This window comes from Ptychodera flava, chromosome 11 (genome assembly GCF_041260155.1).
Source record: "Ptychodera flava strain L36383 chromosome 11, AS_Pfla_20210202, whole genome shotgun sequence".
NCBI lineage: Eukaryota > Metazoa > Hemichordata > Enteropneusta > Ptychoderidae > Ptychodera > Ptychodera flava.
In genome coordinates, this window is record NC_091938.1 from 16,782,322 (window position 1) to 16,799,193 (window position 16,872).

Consider the following 16,872-nt stretch of genomic DNA (forward strand, 5'->3'; position numbering starts at 1 on the left):
TCTGACAAAGCAGAACAACATGTATAAACTTCCATATCAGATATTAAATCTTTTTTTTTTAGCCAAGTTAGATTTTTATCGAGCGTCTCTTTTTTGTGTACAATTATACAAGAAATTCATGTTCAAAAAATGTTGCCAAATGTTGAGGGATATTGAAGAGATGACTTATCAAATCAAATGAATGTTGTTGAAGATAAATTTATCTGTAGGTTTATCAAAAATTTAGTGTCCCATATCTTTGATGAAATTCAATAATAATAGTAACCCACTGGCGAAAAGATTCAAAAATCAAAGAAATGCAGGCAGATAACATATGTGTCTCTTTGACGTACGGTCTGCGTTTTGTGTTAACAGGATATACAGAAGGTTATCTGGTATGTCTGGTATTACCTATCCTCCTCAAGTTATCAATTTATTTAAGGTAGGTGATAAAAACTACTTTACGAGAGGTCCCTCACGCAGCAACCATACATTTAATGGTTGTGTATATCCCTAACATCGACAAAACGGCCACCGTCAAAGGGGCTTTTTTTTTTTTGCTCGTGTGTGTACCACAAACAGCCCTGAACTTTGCCGTGCGCTGAAAGAGCCTAGCAGATGAAATCTTATAAATGTAAATTCTGTTGGAGTGCAATACACTACGAGCTCAAAAATTGATTGCCTGCCAAAGATGATTAAAAATACATCAATCTTGTTTAGCAAATGAAATGTACAGTGTTCCGGGCGTTTTGTGACAGTGAAGTCCAAATATCAATGCAAGGTCAAGGGAACTGATGGCTCCATATTGACTGAAACCGTTAGGATGATATTTAAGGTTGTAAAATGACCATGTATATTAGCCCTTTGAGTGCCAAAGTCATTTTTTTTGCCTTCATTAATATAATCCACACAATGTGTTTCAGATCAAGACAATTTTTTTTCCAGATTTTCCCCAAATTTTGATTTAAAAAGTATAACCAATGAAAAGTGATGTCCACTTGGTCTGATGTTATCAAAAAATTAGAGAAAAATTCATAAACATAGGTAAATGTTGCACTGAAATTTTGGTTGGAAGAATTACAGCACTCACAGGGTTAAACATTAAGAAAACAAAAGAAAAGTTATTCTCAAGTTTCACCATCAGAGGGCAGCCTGTGAACACTCAATTGGACTGATGGTAGTCAGTTGGAGATAGCATGCTCAAATCTTAGACAACTGAACAATGATACATGACAGAAAAATCTTTTGAAAAAGGAAAACACTGATTTTCATCCTATGAGACAGTCTGATTGAATTTCTGTAAGCAATAAAAAGATATATCTGTCTGGAGTAATCTTCAGTGACCAAGTCAGTCTACCAGATGCTTTCATTTCATTGATTATTTCATCATCTCTTATTCACCAGAAGAAGAAGCCAGCATCAGATAAAATTGACAATTATATGGTTTCTTGATTTCAGAATGTGGATGACTGGTCATTCAGTGTGTTTGCTCTGAATGATGCCAGTGAAAACCATGCATTGAAATACATGGCATATGAACTCTTTACACGGTACGACCTCATCTCCAAGTTCAAGGTAAGTCATTCCTCTGTACTTTTTCTCACACAGTTTAATTTGCTTTCCTGAAAAGACACTATAAAAAGTCTGAGAATCATAGTTTTTATTGCCAGTCACTTGTTCTATCATTTTTGGTAGTACATGCCTTGAAAGCGAAAGATTTAAACTTTTGCTTAAATTTTTTCAGTGAAAGCTTATCTATTCTCTCACCAAATCAGGAATAAAAATCTGGGGTCATTGTGCAAAATTTGGTGCTAGAGAAACAAAATTACCGGTACCTAAAATTTCCCGATATTTGAAATGCAAAAAGCTGCCATCCCTGTATAACTCTATAAAGAAAAAGAAAAATTTTAGATTTTCAATAAACTAAAATGATGACTATTTTCATTGCTCCAAGAGCTGTAAAATGAGCCCTCAACAGGTGGTAGATCAGAAAAGAATCGTAAAAAGTTGAGAATCTACATACCTGTCTAGGAGATGAATTCTACCTTCAATGGTCTGAGAATGAAAGCATTACCAGTATTGATTTCTCATTAATAAAACAGCTTGTCAAACCATAGACAGGTTCAATACCACTTTTCATGGTTCATGCGTTGTACTTATTCATTTGTTATCCCATCATGAAATGGATCTGTTAGTTTCTATAAATGCATACAATGCCCCTCGTTCAGACCAACAAATAAACGACCCATAAAGTTGTGCACGTAAAAAGTAGTATTAGTTGGAGTGAAAGGAAAGAGGACCCATCATGTAAGGTTATTGGAAGTAGTTTATTAGGCTGTGTTTGGTACCAAATGTTTCAGTCGTCATGGTTTCTTCAAACTCACATGAAAGATTCCCCTGAGATAAATTTCACTCCACCTAAAAGATATTTTTTGTGACAAAAATTTATCAGTCACTCTAACCATTGAGTTAGGAATAGTCTCTTCTTACCTCCATGCTATAACTAGTTTTCTCCCCGACACATGGTACACAGTACAAGCCATACTTGAATGGTAAAGTCCAGAACCACTCACAAACCCACTGATGTTTGCTTTCTTTTTCCCAAGATGTAAATATGTAGTGTTCTTTTAAATGGAACAAAAAGCTGTGAATATTTTGTACTTTTTCAAAAGTCTATATTGTTTCTAAATTTTTTGAATTTTTTTTAACTTTCAGATACCTGTAACAAACCTGAATGCATTCCTTGATGTCATGGAAGCTGGCTACAGCAAATATAAAAATCCCTACCATAATTTAATCCATGCAGCAGATGTCACGCAGACCATCCATCATGTCTTAGTTCATACAGGTCTCATGGTGAGTACATGGACTCTTTATCAGTTCTACCACACTTTCCATGTCAGAATCTGTGGAACCACTCACACCTTTGACAACAACAGGGCCTATGTCAAACCAAGGTATGACAGATTTAAAGTGAAGAGTCAAAACAAAACAAGGATATGTTTATGCTGTGAAGTCTTATCGGTGATAAATCACGATTCATGTTCACACACTCTCTGTGGGCAGTTTAACGAGAACAAATTTCACTTTGATATAGCAACGTAAAATGTACCTCAGGGACCGATTTTCCAACTCTGAAATTTTTACAATACATTTATGGTACACTGCTGTTGCAAACTCATTTTTAAGCTCTTGGAGTCAATGGGATTTTCACCATCTTGTTTTTGTGGAATTGGAAAATCTAGTTTTTCCCCATAGAGTTAACTCAGGGGTGGTAGCCATTTTGAATTTCAGTAAGGCCAAAGTAATTCAATTCTTTGTTTTGCATCCCCACCCGCGTAGGTTTTAAAGGTTTTCGTGAAAAACACACACAGTGTATTTGAATAGGAAATTTTAAGACATAACCGCTTAGCTTTTCTGATCTAGAATTTTTATACAATTTTTTATTTGCTGCAATCAAATTACATTGTGTTAATTTTCTTGTGTGTGTTTTCCAGCCGCTTAGACGCATACCTTTTCCCATTTTTAGTGGACACAAAACAAAGACTTTAATTACTTTGGCCTAATGTAAATTTTAGCTTATTTCACTTTCATGTCCCAAACTTTGCATGTGACTCTTAATTTTTATGTTCGATTATGAAAGAAGATTGTTTTAAAATTCCTAGAGGTCAGTTTACACAAAAGTTTAAAACTCAGTTTTGGAGCTCATTTCACCTGAAAGAAGATTATCTTCTATTATAATTATTATCATCCTTTTCTTCACCAGCATTGGTTGACAGATTTAGAAATTTTAGCATCCTTATTAGCAGCTCTTATCCATGACTATGAACATACTGGAACAACGAATAACTTCCATGTCAATTCAAGGTAAGCTGTTATTTGATCATGCAGTGTAACTCTCTGTAGGCCTGACAGGGATAATTCTCACCATGAGGAATTAACCCTTTGTGTGCCTTAATTTTGCCCACCAAAAGTTTAGTACAACATTTTACCAATTTTTATGATTTTTCTGTATTTTTTTGATAATTTTGGACCAAATAGTCAAAACACTTCCTTGGCTGCAGATTTTTATCAAAATTTTGGCAAAAATCTGAAAAAATTGACTAGGATATATTTTATAAAGGTGACAAAAATTGACTTTGCCTCTTAAAGGGTTTATGACATTTCCTTGTTGACAGCTGTACACATGTACCTTTGTCAGGTGATTCTGTTTAACTACAATGTATCAACTATTGAAATTCTAACAAACCTATCAAAATTCACACTTCATGAAGTGGGGAAGAATGGAGAGCTTGCTCAAGCGGTCAGTTTTAAATATTGAGATTAGTTTTACACAGTATCCCATAGTCAGCGGAGTGAAAATGAAAAATGTACGCAGTTTGTAGTATTTTGGTTTACTCAAGGCAAATTTTTACTGTATTCCTTCTCTAGAACAAAGATGTCGCACTGTTTAGGGAAGTTTACATTTATAACATGATAATACCAAAATGTGTCAGTGACCATTACAGGGTTAATTCATACCAATGAATTGCAATCAATCACATTGTATTCTTCATAATCTTACACAACATCAGTATATGGGTGCACATCTTTTCATGAACTAATATGCCCTCATGTTTTGTTTTTACAATGTACTTTATGCAGGTCAGAAACAGCATTATTATACAACGACAGGGCTGTACTTGAAAACCACCACATCAGTTGTGCATTCAGGGTCTTGCTGGATGAAGACAAAAATATACTCAGTAACTTATCTCGGGATGAATACAGGTAAGCATTTACTGATTTAGCTTTGTCAACAACCTTGAAGTTATCTATCAATTTCTAGGCTCATATGTCATATGTCCTGTCACTTTCAAGCAGTCAGTCACATCTGATCTTGTCTATTAAATGAAATTGTGTGTTATATTGAATTTCGATAATACAAAATTGACATGATGCCAGCTACTGATACGTATTCTGTCACTATCAAATCAATCAGATCTAATCTTATCTAATTAAATCTTGTACCAACATTGAATGTAGATCATTGGTGATTGACATGATGTATCCCATTAATTCAGGGAAATCATTCAGATCTAATCTTTTCAAATCAAATCTTATCTTGATAGGCTACATTCCATGTATATAGCTGTATATACTATCACTTTCATTAAATCAATCAGATCTAATCATATCTGATTAAATCTTATGATTACAGGGAATGTAGATCATTGGTAATTGACATGGTGCTAGCTACAGATATGTCCTATCACTTCCAGCAAATCAAACAAATGAAAAATCTGCTCAGCGTACCTGAAAAGTAAGTGCAATATACTTATCTAGTTTTCAAGCAAAATTTGTGTTTCTCCATTAATTGCTGCTTTTAAAATGTTGAGTGCATTGTGAACAGAACATGCCACATTATTTTAATGCACAATATATTTATATGTGCATACTGTAATCTGCTTTTACAGATTAAGTACAGTCATACTGAGTCCATCATATGTAAGGTGGCATTGTACTTAACCAACACTTTTCAAAGCAAAATTTTGAATCTAACACTAATGATTTGAACTACTTGTATAGTATAATGCCATATCTGCCTGTCTTTGATATGCTTTCCTGTAAAAGCATGTGACTGAAAGATATTTGTATGTCATTTTTTTCCCAGCATCGACAAATCCAAAGCATTGTCATTAGTATTGCATTGTGCTGATATCAGCCACCCGGCCAAAGACTGGCCCATACACTACAGGTGGACAGAGTTACTCATGGAAGAATTCTTCAGACAGGTGAGCATAAAAATTATGTGTGAGATACAGCTACTTGTCCTCATTCTATGCTCCTAACTTCAGGTAGTATGCACCTCAAAAATTGGAAGACTCAAACTTTTGCTCAAACTTTCCTCAATGAAACTTTCAGCCATTCTCTTACCAAATCAAGAATAAAAATAAAAAGGTCACTGTGCAAAGTTTGGTACTAGAAAACCAAATTACCTGACATTTACTGATATTTGAAATTTAAAATGGCCATCATCCCTGTGTTAACTCCTGGGAGAAATATAAAATTTTTCAAAAAACTAGGATGGTAAAAATTTTTCTTACTCCAAGAGCTTTTAAAATGAGCCCCACAAGTGGTAGATCAATAAGGAATAGTAACAATTTAAGAATCCAAATGTCTGTCCCCGAGGTGCATTTTACCTTAAAATCTAGTTTACTTCAAGTGATTTACCGTGTTCATCTTCCAATTTTGGCACAGCGCTGTTTTTTCTGTACAGCAAAGATGGACCTCTTGACAGGGAAGTTGACGTGGAAGGGTTAATATTGCAGTTTACTCACAGACAGAATATTGTTTGTTAAAAGATGAGGACTATTATCACCGAAAAGAACATCTCATATCCAGAAACATACACAAAGACATCCAATAAGTGGTCCTGATTGCTCCTCGTACATACACATGTATAGAATACATTGAGCTAAAATAAAATCTATTTAAAACAGCTCGTACGAAATGTACTCCCAGAAGAATGATATGCAGGCATTGAATATTAATAAAAATTCAAAAATTTTATGATATTGTTTTTGTTTCTTCTGATTTCTATGTATACATGATATTATTTAACATTTTTATTTCCCGATATTTTCAGGGTGACAAGGAACAAGAATTGGGGATACCATTTTCACCGCTTTGTGATAGGAGTTCAACAGTCATTGCTGAATCACAAATAGGTCAGTCATGGCATCAGTAGAAACCGTGTCAAATGCAAACCAGTATAAAGATGTCTGCTCTTTATAGCAAAAAAACATCCTCTGGTATTGTGTTTCCTAGGTAAAAGGAATTGACATCACATAAACATAAATAATGTATTTACATGTTTACCTTGGTACCAAATCTTATTCGAAAAACGCAAAATCAAAAATTGCAATCTTTTTCAAAAAAGCCTCAATGTTATAAATCAGACCATGTTTATTCTTTCTGATTATAAGAAAAATATATGGTTATGTAGTGTAGAGCAAAAAGCTGCCAATTTTAAGCCAATGTAGCTATATTGCTTGTGTACATGAGTATGTTTCTTTGGAGAAAAATAGAATATAGTTCCAAATTTCAGTCACTTAACTTGCTCTCTGATACTCTTTCCGTCATTTGCAGGTTTCATAGATTTTATCGTAGACCCTAGTTTTCAAGTCCTGGGAGACATGCTCGAGAAAATAATTCCCCCGGGTATCGGGCCAAGGCCCATTGAGGAGGCAAGCCTCAGTGAGAGTACGACAGACAGAGATGGTGACAGAAAGAGCAGCAGCAGTAGCAGTGGCAGTTCAGGGTCTGTGGCCAGGCGGATCAGTAGTACAGGCAGTGCTGATAGCCCAGTGACGATCAGGAGGTCGTGGGCAGACCCCTTGCAACTCAACAGACATCTGTGGAAAGAGAGAGCTAGGAAAGGTAAGCATATGTTGTAGTTTTCTTTTCCATTCTTTGAGTGCGTGTGGTTTGGTGAATAAGCCGCATATAAAGAGGAAAGCAAGTCTGAGTAGGAATGCTTTGCGATTTGTTTAGGGTGTAAACAAGTGTCAAATATTTTTAACATATAGCATCTGACATTTTCAGAACCTGCAGGCATACTGTGAAAATTTCACTTATTCTTTTTGGTACATAAATGTGCCACATTGATAGTCTTTCATAATCATTACATATAGGTGGTTAAACAATACATGTCAATACTTGTACATCAATGCTTCAATCATCAAATGCTTTTAGATGTACAAAAGGTCAGTTTTAAGAAAGTAAAGTGTATCCTTCTTGCCTGTGGTTCATGAAAACAAAAGAATTTTTCAAGTCATACTCGAGGGGGCCCTTGCAACAGCAAGGCTGGAAGCCTCCACGAATTGAAAGGTACAATGCTAAGATTTGTTATGGTGTTCGGCATCTCTGTGGCAAAGATACTTGTCTTTTAGCTTCTGTTTGTAAGAGTTAGTTTGATGGATTACACTGTGTTAATCATCAAAATTAAGAGAAAAGGATAATTTTGATCACGCTTTCTATTGTGTGTCACAGATGCAGAAGCCAAAGCAGCCGCAGAAGCAGCAAACGCAGACGCCGTTGCAGAAAGTGAAAACGAGGTCTCAGTATCAGAAGAACGCAAATCAGACGCCAGCAATGATTCTGGCGTCGACAGCACATGCAAAGAGGATGCTGTTCCCACGGCAACAGGAAGCACAGTGACAGGTGAGGTCATGCAAACAAACCTTTGCCCTTTGACCTTGCAGCAACTTTTTAATGTATTTTACAGTTTCTATCTGTACACTTTGCTGCAAATCTTGACTCAGGATTTGAATATTTTTTGCTTCACAAAAGTTATTACAGAATCTGCCAACAGGTAAGCGTTCAAACAACACACAAAGCTGACATATTCTTAGAAGAAACTATCGCAAAACAGCTCACAGACTAATCTTTACTCGGCCAACATTTAAGCAATTATCTGTATAACAAGCCTTAAAAAATAAAATAGTTATATGTACGTATCTAATCTTTACAGAAGAAGCTTTCAGCCAAAGCAATTTTTGTAACACTTGGCCTGACCATTCCTCTGCACATTTATCATGAAAGCATAGAAATAGAAGAAAGTTTCACAGAACACTGAAACTTCCACACAAGAAACTTGTTCACATGACAACACTGCACCATGGTTCCTGAACGTTACTTATTAGGAAACACAGCATGACTGCTTATAGCAAGGCTGTAGTACAAGCTATCACACAAAACGTTTTCAGGCCTAATTTTTAACGTGAACAGAAATTCTGCAAGACATTACCTTTGACAGTGTTACATGTGATTCCTCTATGCATTAGTGTTTCTGAAAATTTTCACCCGAAAATATTTTTCAAGTCAAGTACATATCCGTTAAAAAAGATGTGGATATAAAACTTTACCTTTTTAGAGAATCCGACAGCGTAAAACTACAGGGAGGAAAATCATATCATTGGATATCGTGAAAGACCAAACTTGGTATACTCAACACAAAGTGAAACAGTATACCTACAGCCTAAATTGCTTTGCTGTCGCGCCAGGAATCTCCCTAGGAATTTCTACCTGTTACAGCTTTAAAGAAGATCACCCCATTATTATCTGCTCCCCTTCTCACTGCTGTCCCCCCCCCCAAATCACTATTTCTGTTACTGGTACATTCCAGGATATGTTACCTTCTTAAAATCAGATATTCCTATGAATGTATTCTTAAATTGTACATTGCCTGCATCTACTGGCTTTACTACCTCAAAATCTTCCCCTCAAGGGAAAGTAAGGTTTTCATGGACTACGGATCACAACCTACTATAATTCCATGCATATTTATCCTGTAGTTTTTTCCTCTCTCTTAGAATCTCTGTATTTTTACATCTCTGTCGATAAATATTTCCAACTGATTTTGTTTATCGTACTTTTTTACTTTTTTCGTTTTTTTCAGATGATACAAAGTGAAGGTAATTTTCCCAGTTCTTTTTTTGTGCCTTTTTCAAATGCGTGTCAAAGCATCACGCTAGTCGTTCTCGACGATAAAAAATAAAAATATAAAAAAAACCACATTCGGCGGAAATGGAATTCTTCATGAGATAGTGTTTGTTTAGTTGCGTAGTAGGCCTCAATCACCAGATGTAGTATGTAGCTCATCATGTAGTCACCCATAGTAACAATTTTTTGCCAATCCACATACTCTTCCCACAAAAAAATTCACCACTTATTCACAGCATTTCCATTTCAAAAACCAAGGAAGCTTGAAATATTCTTAACTACTTATTGCAAGTTGTTGCAAAATGAGCAAAATTTAATCAGAGAACTTTGTCAATTTCTTGTCAGCTGTTTGTTTCAATTTTGGTTTCACAAAGTAAAACTTATCCCTACATCTTTGGAAAGGTAGAGGTGTCATACCAAGTTTGATGTGCACAATAAGTGAAAAGTAGTTCCACTGTATTTACTGAAAGCAGCAAGGGCTTCATCATATACCATACAGTGCCATGTATGCATGCGATATAGTCCTAGACAGCATGGCGTTCAAGTAAAGCATCACCAATACTATCTCAATTCGGAGGAATTCCATTCAGCTACCCATAACTCATTCATCGCTTAGTGACTGTCACTTTGTTTTGCATTTTTGCATCTCTTAAACTACAAGATTGCGGCATTTTTTTGTAAATTTATTTACAGCATTAAATGCATGCATTTCTGCTAGACTGTTTATCAACCTTTTTTAAATTAAGTTTTTTTTTCCTTCACTAACATCTGTCCTCTTTCTTTTAATTTGTTCGCTTTCAGAAAATATTGAATGGAGTTTTATCTTTAACTCTTCTTTTTTAAGGAATTTCACTTAATAAATGATCACGTGTTGTTTCCTTTGTTTTACACTGAATACATTATAACGTGAGATGATAATCTTACAGCGATAGCGTGAGTAAAGTGTGCCATCTAAGTTGGTGATTTCCTGACCTCTGAACTGAGAGTTTGATGACATGCTGGCTGATTTGTTCTTGTCAAAGCTGTTCCACCCACATTTGCCAATAGATACCCAGTTTTGCAGTAGGAGACAATGGGAATCTACCATGATTTGGTGGCTAAAGGGGTAAACTCTGTTATGATGTGGCCTTGTGACATTGAATGATCTGTTGAATCATAAAAATTCTATAATCGCATCTTTTCACATTGTATGTACTTCGTAATTTTCAAAGCATCTCTATTTCTCATTGAACATTTATCAAAAAAGTAGGTTTCTAAGTCACCAACTTGGATTCAATACTCATGCTAGGTCGCTGTAAAATTATGCAACCTCTAACTCCATGAGCATAGCATATTATATTACATATACTGTGATCACAATAATTTCGTGTGACCATTCTTTATGCTGTGAGATACAGTTATTTATCTGCTTTGGTTTGTTATCCATTATATCAAGGTATATATATATATATATATATATATATATATATATATATATATATATATATATATATATATATGAGCTAATAATTGTAAAAAAGAGCAACAATTTTCATTTTATTTGTGAGTTAAAAAATATATTTCCCTGACGTAATCGTAAAATTTTGTTGATTTAGCCCCTCAGATCTTGCTGGCAACTGCAAAAAATTCAAATTTTGATCATTAATGATAATCTAACCATAAGCAATCTCTTTCACAGTTATTGTTTAACTTTTCACAATTTCTTTCACTTCATGTGTGTATAATGCAACATATATATAGCATTCTTTACACCGGAGTTTGCATCTCATAATGTAAAATATCAAATGTTTACAACTTCTGCCAGACCGCTTTCATAGTAATCTTCACAATAATTCAGTGGTCCATGTGTCATATTTACACATGCAAGTCATAGAAGTAATGAGTGGGTTAACATTTCTTTTCAAAGCAGTGTCGATTTTTTTTCCTTTCTTGGTAACCATTTGCATCCCAGGAGCTATCATGTCAGCCTGCAGGAATAGTATCTTTGACAGTTTAGTCAAAGATCACTAATTGTCAAACCATGCTGAGTCCATCTTAACAATTTTTGGTTAATTTTTACCCAATCAGTAGCGATGCTTGAAATTCAACAACAATTTTCATCAAGCTTGACATAATCTAACTTAATCAGAAGGAATGTATATTATGCGACATCGTTATATTATACAGCCAGCAAAAGTGATGTGTTGTCCATCATGACATTCAATGTTTATGTTACGGATAGGACTCTGGTACATTTGGCAGGGTTCCCAAGTCATGTTATGGGGGTTCCCCTTGATATATTAATGCAGTCCTATTAGGAAACAACAAAAAATTACACCAGGTTCCCAAACCACTTACAATGTACCAAAACTTAAATTTGCAAAACCACTGGAGCTGGTTGTACTATCAATGACATATGGCTGACTGTGAATGCAAATGCTTGCATGTTTTCACTTCTAATAAGAAACAGTTTGATAGAAATCTCAGTCCAGCAGTTTCTTGACATGTATTTTCTTTTCTCCTCGACTCAGGCGCAAGACAAGATTTTCAGAATCTGACCACGACGTTCACCCGTTCGGCCTCAGGATTCACCGTCACCTCAGCATTAAAAGTCAACCTGGCACCCAGCAGAAGTCTACCTGTGTTATCGTCGACCGCCGCTCACGGTGGAACCTCCTCTGCATCGTCCTCGTCGTTACCAGCAGCCGCCATGATGGTGGCAGTTTTGGAAGATCCGGCAGGTGGGGATGTGGACCTCGCCTCCCAAACCAAGACACAAACTGTACAGAACATTACAATCAGAAGTACCAAGACTTCATCAAAAAAAAGCAAACTAGCAGACGAGTAGAACCATCCTTTTTTATATGGATTGTTAGTTTTTATTTTATCATGTCGTGAAAGTGAGTTTTGGCTTTGTATTTACAGCCAAAAAATAAAGAAGTAATCTAAAAAATATACTTATTCTAGTGTGGTCCTGATATTTTCCTAGATTTGACAGTAAGTTAAACACAATTCAAGCTCAAAGCTATAAAGTTTGGATGTGAATTTTTTTATTTAAAAGAAAAATGAAATGGTCATTTCCTCATGTCTTCAGGTGCTGTTTAATAATGTTTTGTTTGTTATTATTTTCTCTAGGTAGAATTTAACTAACATTTTCCAGACTTGAACCCCCTCCCCCCCCAGATCTTTCATGAATCTGTACAGATGTCACTTTGATTTGTTATGTATAGTAAAATAAGTTTATATTTTCATATTTTCATTTCTCATCAGTTGAGAAATGTCCGCATGCATCTTTCATCCAGGACAAGTATTTATTTATGCAGATGATCCATTTAGAGATGAGAATTGGATGAAAATATGTTAGTTTCTCAGTCGTTTCTTTAAAAGCAGTTCTCACGACGGAGTATCTGAAATGTGCATGCTAAATTACTTATTCTTAGCTAAAAGAATGCAGATTTCTTTGTACAGTAATAGCTATCTTCTATAAGCAAATGGGAATTATCTCTTTGTTTAAAATGTTTCATACTGGCTACTTTGTTCTTGTCTTGAATTTCTTAAGCCACTAAGGGATTATGTTTGACTGAAAACTTTCAACTGATCAGAAATGTGATGCCCGTCAGGATAGCAGCTAAAGCTCATTTTCTAGAAAAACTCTGGCTTTGCTATCAGCTTTGCCTACATCTTGACTTCATTGATTATTTTTCTGGGCTGAAATATGACGTTCATCATCGACTGGTCATGGTATAATGTCATTTACATGTATGTTTGGCTGGGCAGGAAGTACCTGTGAATTGTTGCATAAACATGAGATAATCATGATATAGATGTGAGATATTCACTTTTGTTTCACTTTGCTAGAGAAGCTGGTGTCATAATGAGTGGTATTTACATCCTAAGTGAACTCAGGCGCCATCTCGAGGAGTCTATTTATTACAATGAATCATAGTTTATGGAAGTGACCGTGAATAAGTAAAACCGAAGACCCTTTCTTTCTACCAAAAACAAACAAACCTTGGTCATGCTATCCTGTATAAGTCTCCAAACATAAAACTGCAAAGAGAAAATTAATTTTGATGTAGCAATAGTTAATTGATTTCAGTCAAATTTATGTCATACAAGGCTTTTACAAAATATTATTAACATTTTCTGCCATTTGTACATGTTTAAATGTTATCAAAATAATAATAGCCTCAAATGGATTCATTTTAAATACCTCTGTACACATAGAGAATTTAGCATGTATTTAAATAGCATGAATATTCATGCTTTAAAAAACACACATTATCAGCAGTTGAAAATTTAATATTCTGTATAAAATCCTTAACCTTCCCCGAAAAAATCCTATATCAGATATATATTTGGTTTGATGGTTTTCCAAATAAGTTTCTGATACCATAATATGAACTTTGGAATTTCCACAGAAAATATTTTTTTGAATTGTTAAAACAAAAATTGTCCATCGGTGTCTGTTTTAAGCAATTTCTCAATCATTAAAGTTGTGTACCTTGTTCAGTGTGTCATATCTGAGTAATGGAAATATTTACAAGAAGCTTTTTGTGTATGCCAATTTAAATTTGTCGATATAGTTTGAAGTAATTTTCATTATATTTGACTTACAACCAGCAGTATTTTAATCCCTTCCCAGAGCATCAGGTTTGCAGAATACAGTATTTACTCTGAATGAAATCTTGAAAGTTCCATTGTCATGCATTTCTGCTTGTTGCATTCTCTGATCTGTTAACAGATACCTCATAGTAATATATTTGATGCAAGAAGTGGCTGTGAGTATTGCATCATTGAATGGCAAACCCGTATGGATAAATGCTCATATTTATGATGAGGTTGAATTTTGCCAAGGTGATGGAACAACACTTATGTACTGAATATAGCACTCATAGAATCTATACGGCAAAGGAAATGTGGCCTGTTACTTGTAAAGGCTGAAAAACACCGGGATCCATCAAGTGACAACAGTAGAGACTTTTTCTTTAGCCAAAGTCTGATGGCATTTGCATACCAGAGATGTACAAGTTCATAAGCAAGAAAGTTTCAGTTCATTTCAATTTCAGGAAGAGGGGGGAGTATGTGATAGGTATGAACTATTAAGTGTCCATATGGCAACAGCTTGCTGAGACAGTTGAATCAAACATATAATTTATAAAGTCTACTACGGCATTTCAATCGTGAAGACAACTAATTTATGTAAATGACTTTTACTATTTAGTAATCAAGCTTTGGTTTTCAAAATAAAAAAGTATTTGTACAGCTATCAGTAACAGAAACATACAGTTATAATTTATTGATCTCATGTTTTTGTTTTTAGCTTGTCTCCCAATATGAACCTATCTTGTTGCAAACTTAGATACAATGCATAGAGTAGTAAAAAGTGCACAGTTGAAAGGGTCCAGCTAAGTTCACAAGAATAAATGGAACAAATCAGCTACCTGGCGGCCATGTTGAATTGTATTATTATGTCAGTTTTGAGGTCATTTTCCTCATGCCAGAATCATTCACAGTATTTGATATGTCCTCCTAGATAAAAGAGTTATTGACTGTCTTTCCCAACAATTCGTTGATTGCCAGTTACCCTGTGTAAAAAGAGGTACAATTATTTGTCTCAGGTTTGTGGTAAGCCCATGGAACAGATCTGCACCAGTTGTGTCTGAGTTGAAAAAGACCACACGCCATGAGATAGATGTCAAATTCTTTATGTGAACACAACTCCAGACAAACATCCAGTACCTTTTCTCTGCAAATTGTTTTTGTCAAAAGCCTGCATTCAAATTTTCTTAAGCAAAAATATGAACATGGCTGCCAGGCAGCCATCTTCTCACCATTGTCTTCCTGTCCAGAAATGCCCAAACTAAGTTTTTGCATACAAAGTACAATACATGTTGACCTTTCTGATCATATCAATATGTTTTGCAACACAATCAAATATGGCCACCAGTCCCGCTTTGTCCATTGGTCATGTTCCTGATATGTTCCTAATGACAAAATCATGGCTTTTATTCAACAAATGCGTTACTGTATAATTTAATCAACTTCGAAATGTACTTCAGAAATACCAGTACTTTCTCCCTAAAACAATGAACTAAAAAAAAAGCTGTTTACAGTGTACATAATATGTGTTGTTTGCTGTGATATGTGATCCAGTAAGGCAGTTTAATGCAGTCGTTTTCATTTTGTGTTACGCCAAGCCAGACATGCATTGATAAGCACTGTCATCCCTGAAAGTCATCGGAGGCGTCACACCATTTTTGCCGATGATTACAACAAGGAAAACATGCACAAGCAAAGGCGTGTGTTTATGTCAAGTTACATCATTTCAGTTTGCTCTGTCATTTTCTATTTCAACCACTTATTGAAGTCCTGGTAAGCATTAAAGCAAGTAACCTGGAATGACTTGTTAGAGTTGCGAACAAACAATACCTACACGTGGAACGAGTCTATGTGCGCACTTCTTTTTTCGCAGAATTGCGTTCATCCGAATCACTCCGCTGATAACGTTAACCCAATTACTCCAAAGCGCTGATCAATCCTGAACGTGGTGAATGCGTTTTAGTTTTAGAGTGTCGCTACACAAACAGAAAATCATTCAAGAGTTAGAATCAACATAAACCCACTTGAACATAAAAGTATGCAGAGCTACATGTGTTTTAATACAGCCTACCTTTCATCCATAAAGTGCAAGGATATTATAGAAAAGTGTTAAGTTTTATTTTCGTTTTTCATGGTATTTATGTCAGGATAAGCTGAACTCAGATATGACATATTTCTTGTATATTTCATATAACTTTTGGGATTTGATGACTAGAATATTTGGTCAATGTATGTTTATGTTTACAAGGCTGATTAATATTGTAAGGAAATTTTCAGCCATCAAGTAATGAATAAACCTGATATACATAAAAATGAATCTGTGAATCGTGCAAGTCCTAATTCTTGTATCGTTAGTCAGCCATATATGTGTAGGGAGGGAGAACGTGGGAAAAATGGTGTACTACCATGTGTTAGACGGCGTGTACAGATGTCACATACTGTGTATCATTTCATGTGCAACGCGCAATGCCCTACTATGCCAAGGCTCAGTAAGTAGCCAAGGTAATGTAATGCTAATGCTTTGTCTTTGCGCCAGCGAATTATCCCATCACACAGAAATAATGATCGTAGACATACAGAAAAATAATCGCAATCATACCAATCCATAATCCAATAACACTAGGTCAAAATTTGTAAGACAATAGTTGTAAACATAGACACAAAACAGCACAGAACAGACAGTAAATAGACAGTACACAAACAAAGTCAAATTCATGAAAGAAAGATATATGGACCTCTGGCCAAAAGACCAAGAAGTGATGTCAGGTGTTTCGAAAATAGTAAGCGCATCCTGCCCAACATGTGGCACCCGCCATATATCAATCT

At 35.3% G+C, this 16,872-nt stretch overlaps 1 protein-coding gene across 20 annotated transcripts in view; it reads left to right on the forward strand.

The window, feature by feature from the left end:
• The window catches only part of LOC139143659 (dual specificity calcium/calmodulin-dependent 3',5'-cyclic nucleotide phosphodiesterase 1A-like), a 280,905-nt gene extending 264,542 nt beyond the window's left edge, over positions 1-16,363 (forward strand). For 18 of the 20 annotated variants that reach the window (XM_070714153.1, XM_070714154.1, XM_070714155.1 and 15 more), the window contains 11 exons: positions 355-421; positions 1,438-1,554; positions 2,695-2,835; positions 3,746-3,846; positions 4,624-4,749; positions 5,180-5,281; positions 5,633-5,753; positions 6,608-6,689; positions 7,111-7,401; positions 8,014-8,184; positions 11,976-16,363. In XM_070714153.1, coding sequence (XP_070570254.1) covers positions 355-421; positions 1,438-1,554; positions 2,695-2,835; positions 3,746-3,846; positions 4,624-4,749; positions 5,180-5,281; positions 5,633-5,753; positions 6,608-6,689; positions 7,111-7,401; positions 8,014-8,184; positions 11,976-12,292 — 1,636 coding nt within the window. In that variant the 3' untranslated portion in view covers positions 12,293-16,363. Of the gene's footprint in view, positions 1-354; positions 422-1,437; positions 1,555-2,694; positions 2,836-3,745; positions 3,847-4,623; positions 4,750-5,179; positions 5,282-5,632; positions 5,754-6,607; positions 6,690-7,110; positions 7,402-8,013; positions 8,185-9,421; positions 9,438-11,975 lie in introns of all 20 variants that reach the window. The other 2 variants (XM_070714164.1, XM_070714173.1) reach the window with 1 other exon arrangement.
• The last annotated feature ends 509 nt before the right edge of the window (positions 16,364-16,872 follow it).